This window comes from Solanum stenotomum, chromosome 12, assembly GCF_019186545.1.
Source record: "Solanum stenotomum isolate F172 chromosome 12, ASM1918654v1, whole genome shotgun sequence".
NCBI lineage: Eukaryota > Viridiplantae > Streptophyta > Magnoliopsida > Solanales > Solanaceae > Solanum > Solanum stenotomum.
The window spans coordinates 36277289-36282982 of NC_064293.1; the positions used below are offsets into that span (position 1 = coordinate 36277289).

The following is a 5694-nucleotide window of genomic DNA, read 5'->3' on the forward strand; positions in this document are numbered from 1 at the left end:
TAACGATATTCTCTCTTATTTTTTACTGAACCAATTCATTGAAAAAGTTTATGATAAAAAAATATATTCTCAATAAAATAATGGAGTCAATTCCCTAAATGGTCATCCAAGTTTAGAAAATTGCCTTAAAATATCATTTATGTTTCATTTAAGGCCAAAATATCACTCAACTATCACTATTTTCCTCCAAATATACTTGACACTTCAAAAATCTCAGTCACTCCTAGTTGGCAGGACATGTCATTAAAGTCTTTTTTTTTTAATAATAGACTAATTTGATTCATTAAATTCATTTAACTAAAATAATGATCATATTTTATATATATATATATTAGTTTATCAAGGATGAATCTTCATACTTAAGAATCTTTTATTATAATTAAACTTTTTATTTTTTTTATGTTATAAAGAATAGGTTTTTAAAACGTAATATAATATCATCAATTTTGAATACTTATAAACATATACATTCAAAAAAAATATCGATATACAAATCGAATGCTAACTTACATCAATTAATTATAAATTTTATAATGAATCAATAATATTAAATGTCAATTATCTATTACAATAAAATTAATTATGTATTTTGAAATTTATGCTTACAATATTTTTTTCTTGGAAAAAATAGAAAGTGAATAATATTATTACTATTTTTTATCCAAAAAAAATAAAATACTAAATATCTCAAAAGTCTCCTTCTATTCTAGTTGCTATGTCATGTTATTAAATCATCATTTTAAAAAAATAATAGACCTATTTAATTCATCAATTATGTCTCTACAAAACAAACATATAAATTACATGAGAATTTATGAAGATTATAAAAAAAAAAAAAACACTATTTCCTTTATATTTTTTTACCAAAAAAATTCAATGAAATTTTTTTTGTGTGCAATTTTTACTTGGTAATTTTCAAAATCCCAAAGTAAATTATTTGAAAATTTTAAGCATTTTTTTCATAAAAGTATTCAAATAAATTTGTAAGGTTGACAAAAAAGTTGGTAAGAAAGAGAAAATTATAATTTAACCTTTTTTATTTTATTTTTTATTTATATATTATATTATATTATATTTTAACTTATAATACAAATAAACACCAATATATATTCTTATCTCATCCCAAATTCATGAAATACAAGTAATAATTAATTGAATTGCCTATTTTAATTCAATAATTTACATATTATATGAGATTAATATACTGATAAATAAAGATCAAAATTTTATTTTCTAATATAAATATTATTAGCTTTCTATTTTCTTTTTAAAAATAAGTTTTTGTAAGTATGGACTTCAAAGGACCCAATTGATTATTTTTTAACAGGTAATTGACCTTTAATATTATTGATCTATTATATAATGTATGATTAATTGATTTAAGTTGATATTCATGAGTGATTTATATATCAATATTTTTTGAATATATGTGTTTATAAGTATTCAAAATTGATGACATTATAGTAAGTTTTAAAAAACTATTCTTCATAGCATAAAAAAATGAAAAAATAATTATGATAAAAGATTCTTAAGCATGAAAATTTCTTCTTAATGAACTAATATATACTTTTTAGAAAATAATAAGATCATTATTTTAGTAAAATGAGTTTGATGAATTAATTAAGTCTATTCTTTAAAAAAAAAAAACTTCAATGACATGACATGCCAACCAGGAGAGAGTGAACTTTTGAAGTGTTAAGTATATTTGGAGGGAAATCATGATAGTTGAGTGATATTTTGGTCCTAAATGAAACATAAATGATATATCAAGGCAATTCCCTAAACTTGGGTGACAATTTGGGGAAATGACTCTAAAATAATGTAAAGCTTCCTATTTTTTACCTATGTAAACCCTACTAATTTTTTCTTCACTAATTTAATCGAAATATCAGTAGATATAGAAGCCAAATGAAAATAGAGGTAGGAGTATGGGGTTTGGTGGATAGTGGGGTTGGGGCAGGTGTGTTTTTTGGAGAATAAGGAAGAATGAAATATTATTTATGAAACTTTTATATATATATAATTCAATTTCACCATAATTAAAAAAATTGTTCTGGCAGAGAAAACGTTTTCTTCCATCCTAAACATATTATTAAGTATTATTTTTAATATTTTCCATTTGCTCAAACGTTTCAAACTAGCCAAATATTTTCCATTTGCTCACACTACTAATTTGTATTTTATCAAAGACAAATTTGACCGGTGTTTTTGGTTATTAATCGTTGATCGAACCCCCTTTTGGTTGGATGATATGAAGTTAGTTCGGTTTTGATTATTTCATAAAGAAATTATAAAGAATTTTCAACGAACGTTTTATTATTTAGAGCAAACCGATGAAACTTTCGAAGCTCCCAGTTGCAATTAATTCATTAGAAATTAGCTTATCATTAAAAATAGTCATTCTATAATAAAACTATTGCATCACTTTATCGACTATGGTAAGGGAACTTTGTCCAAGAATTTAAAAAAAGNNCTTTTTTAGTTGTCCCTATTTAGTTGTCCATTTTGACAAATCAAGAAAGGACAACAAATTTTTTCCTATTATACCCTTATTTACACTTCTTGAAAATTGTAAAAGTATATGTTGTTTCCCTCCAATTTATTTCACTTTAATTCAAATAAGTGATTGTAATTTTGAAGTGAAAAGTTGTCATAAGGGTAAAATTGTAACTTCACTGTGCTAATCATTGTTGTCTTAATCTGTGTGCCATTTCTAAAGTGGACAACTAAAAAGGGACGGAGGGAGTATATGTTCAATCTGAGATGTTGGTCATCCAAAAGGCTACAGCGAAGATTACTCTTCACTTCATTTTTTCTTTTTGATTATTTTGTATCAACATTTTGCGACATGTTTCTGGGAATGCTAATGTATGGCAGTTTCTTTTTTGACCAATTACAGAGGAATACTTAATTTTAACAAAATGGACCTTAAATACTTACTCCTAAACCAACCAAGCCATAATCAAAGGAAGCACCCTAGTACAAACAACTAAATCATCATTAAAATTCACAAAAACAAGAAAATTAATACATAAAACAAGAATTAAAAGTCTCAAACACACTTCTCAGTTCCCAATAATCTAGTACTACTAGCTAGCTAGCTTCTTGCTTTTCTCACTTCCCAACCATGTAGTACAATAGTCTCACAATGACCACTCAATATCTCACACAGTTTTGCAGGGCAAATTTTTTGAAGGTTCAAAAGCAAAAGGTCCCACATTAAAGAGCTTTACTTCAGGCTCTGCTGGCTTTGATAATGTCATGGGAGATGGAGGTGCAGGGATCAACATGGCTCCACTTTGCCCATTGTGGAAATTTGTTGGAACACTGCATTCTGCTTTTGGTGATTTTGCTAAGAACACCTTGCACTTGTGGTAACCTGCTGTTGTCAACCATTTTGGTTGAATAAAGAAGAACCCATTCTTGTCTGTTGTGCCTAGACTTGTTAAGTGGTACTTTGTGTTGTTACATGCCAGCTTCACTACCGCTCCTGTAACACAAATTAACATAGTCAAAAAAAAAAAAAAAGTTACACCATAATACATTATGGTAAATTTATAACAATGTTTTGAAATATTACAAGTAATCAATATGTTAAAAGATCACAATATTTTAAGGACATTGTGATATGTTACACAATTTTAAAAATATTTTTTAAGTATGTATTTATCGAACTAAGACAAGTATTTTTGGAGTAATAAACATTCGTAAAAAGAGGTGACCTTGGATAGGAGAAGCTCCCAAGAGGGTGTCAACCCCTCTATACTTGCAAGCTTTGCAGTAAACAACTCCTCTCACACCTACAAACTTTCTGGCCGGAAGAGGAGACGGTGGTTTAACCGGTGGATGAGTTGGTGGTTTACTAGGAGAATGTGCAGGTGGTTTGACTGGCGGAGAAGGTGATTTGCTAGGTGAATGTGCTGGTGGAGATGATGGTTTACTTGGAGAATGTGGTGGTGGAGTTGGTGGTAGAGATGAGTGGGAGGGAGGAGAAGCAGGGGGTTGGGAGTGGTGTTTATGGTGGTGGTGGTGGCCACCTTTATGAGGCTTAGGGGCTTCAACAGGTGGGGAGCTAACAGAAGAATGAGGAGCTAATTCTGAAGCCACAATGCCAGCATCATTTTGGCCAAGAACAGTGAAGGAAGTAATAAGTAAAAAAGCAAGAATAAACCCAACGGACTTTGTTGGAACAAAATCCATTTTTTTTTTGACAAATGGTGTCTGTGAATTGAACTCTGAGTAGGTGTGTAAGGGAAAATGGATGAATTTATAAGGGGTTGAAACAATACTCTAGGTTTCAATTAATTTGATTTTTTTTTTATCTTTATAATTCTTTAATTTGAATTATTCACGTGACATTTAAAATTTACAAAATTTAAAAATAGAGTAAAGGAAACATTATTATGAACAATGAAAAGATTAATAAAAAGGAGCAGGAATCATGAATTAAGGGGTCCATCTGATCCTGTTTAATGGGCCAGTAGGACAAATAAAAGGGGTAAAATTCATAATGAAGATATTGTACAGGTGGCTAAATGCTTCACATGCAGAGGACAGGATGGGGCATGTTAATTTTGCACATCTAACCATGCCTTTAGTACAATTTTCCATATGTAATGTAACATCTTAGTAGGAGACATATTCAGATCACTACATTCAAATTGGCTTTTCCCATTCCAGCTAATTATGTTTAAATTCTTTTAATTAAAACATAACATAATCTGAAAATAATTACTCTCTCCGTTTTAAAAAAAATAACCTCATTTATTTTTAATCAAGATAAAATAAAAGCGTAAAAATATCATTTATTTTGAACGGAAGTAATAGGATACCTTTTTGTCTGGATATAGAAAACTGGGGATGGAGTTGGTATACAAGACAGAATTCCAGGAGTAACGGCTAATTTGGAGCAGCAGCTTGCCGAATAAGGCTGGCTGCCTCTTCAATTTCTGGTTTACTTCTCGAGGAAACTCTCTTTTACATTTTAAATGTTCATAAGTTGGGTAAGGTTTAATTAAGTATAGGATTAATAATCCTAATTCCTGTTTAATTATATGTCGCGGTTTGAGTTTTAAATATGAATTTGTTAAATAAGAAAATATTTTAACTAAAGTAAAGTTTTCAATGTGAATCCCAATTAATTGAATCCTCAAATCATTAATATCGGACACTTAGCTCTTATGTTAAACATTTTAAAGTTAAAATTTAAAATTTGAAAAATTGGGTCTTTGAAATTATATTTTTTGGAATTTAAGTTGTATTTGGACATAATTTTATTTTGAGACTTTTTAATATATCCACCTTCAGGTGAAATAAATTTGTCCAGAAATTATTATCCCAAATTATAATCTGAAGATTATCAAACGACTCCAATGAATATACTACTTTGACCCTCCAATTATTGTAAAGCTGTGTAAATACATTGATTGGAAATCAAAACCAAATTACCCATTGGTACTAAACATTGGACAAGGGATCATTATTTTCCCTTTTCCCTCTTTGGTACATCACGTGACGACATTTCATCTTTTGATCAAGAAGGAAAAATCAGGAATCATCATATGATATCATAATATAGAATTATGACATAATTAAAATTTTATTTAAATATGCGATATGTAATTTTTGTGTTGTATATTTTTTTATAAATATAAGAATTCCACAAGTTGTAAAACTATTAAATAGCCCCAATTG

General features: G+C 28.5%; 1 protein-coding gene across 1 annotated transcript; it reads right to left on the minus strand.

Annotated features, from left to right (window-relative positions):
- Positions 1-2977: 2977 nt before the first annotated feature.
- LOC125846636 (pistil-specific extensin-like protein) lies at positions 2978-4258 on the minus strand. Its single transcript, XM_049526192.1, has 2 exons — positions 3723-4258; positions 2978-3490 (listed from the first exon to the last, which is right to left on the minus strand). Exons 1-2 carry the CDS (start codon positions 4198-4200, stop codon positions 3165-3167), a joined length of 804 nt encoding a protein of 267 aa, XP_049382149.1. The 5' UTR covers positions 4201-4258; the 3' UTR covers positions 2978-3164.
- Positions 4259-5694: the final 1436 nt, after the last annotated feature.

What these genes read in the sequence shown, in the direction of transcription:
- LOC125846636 (XM_049526192.1), bottom strand. Translation starts at nt 4,200, where the DNA reads ATGGATTTTGTTCCAACAAAGTCCGTTGGGTTTATTCTTGCTTTTTTA. An exon ending in GGGAGCTTCTCCTATCCAAG is followed by an intron (nt 3,491 to 3,722) that starts GTCACCTCTTTT and finishes TTTGTGTTACAG; the next exon opens with GAGCGGTAGTGAAGCTGGCA.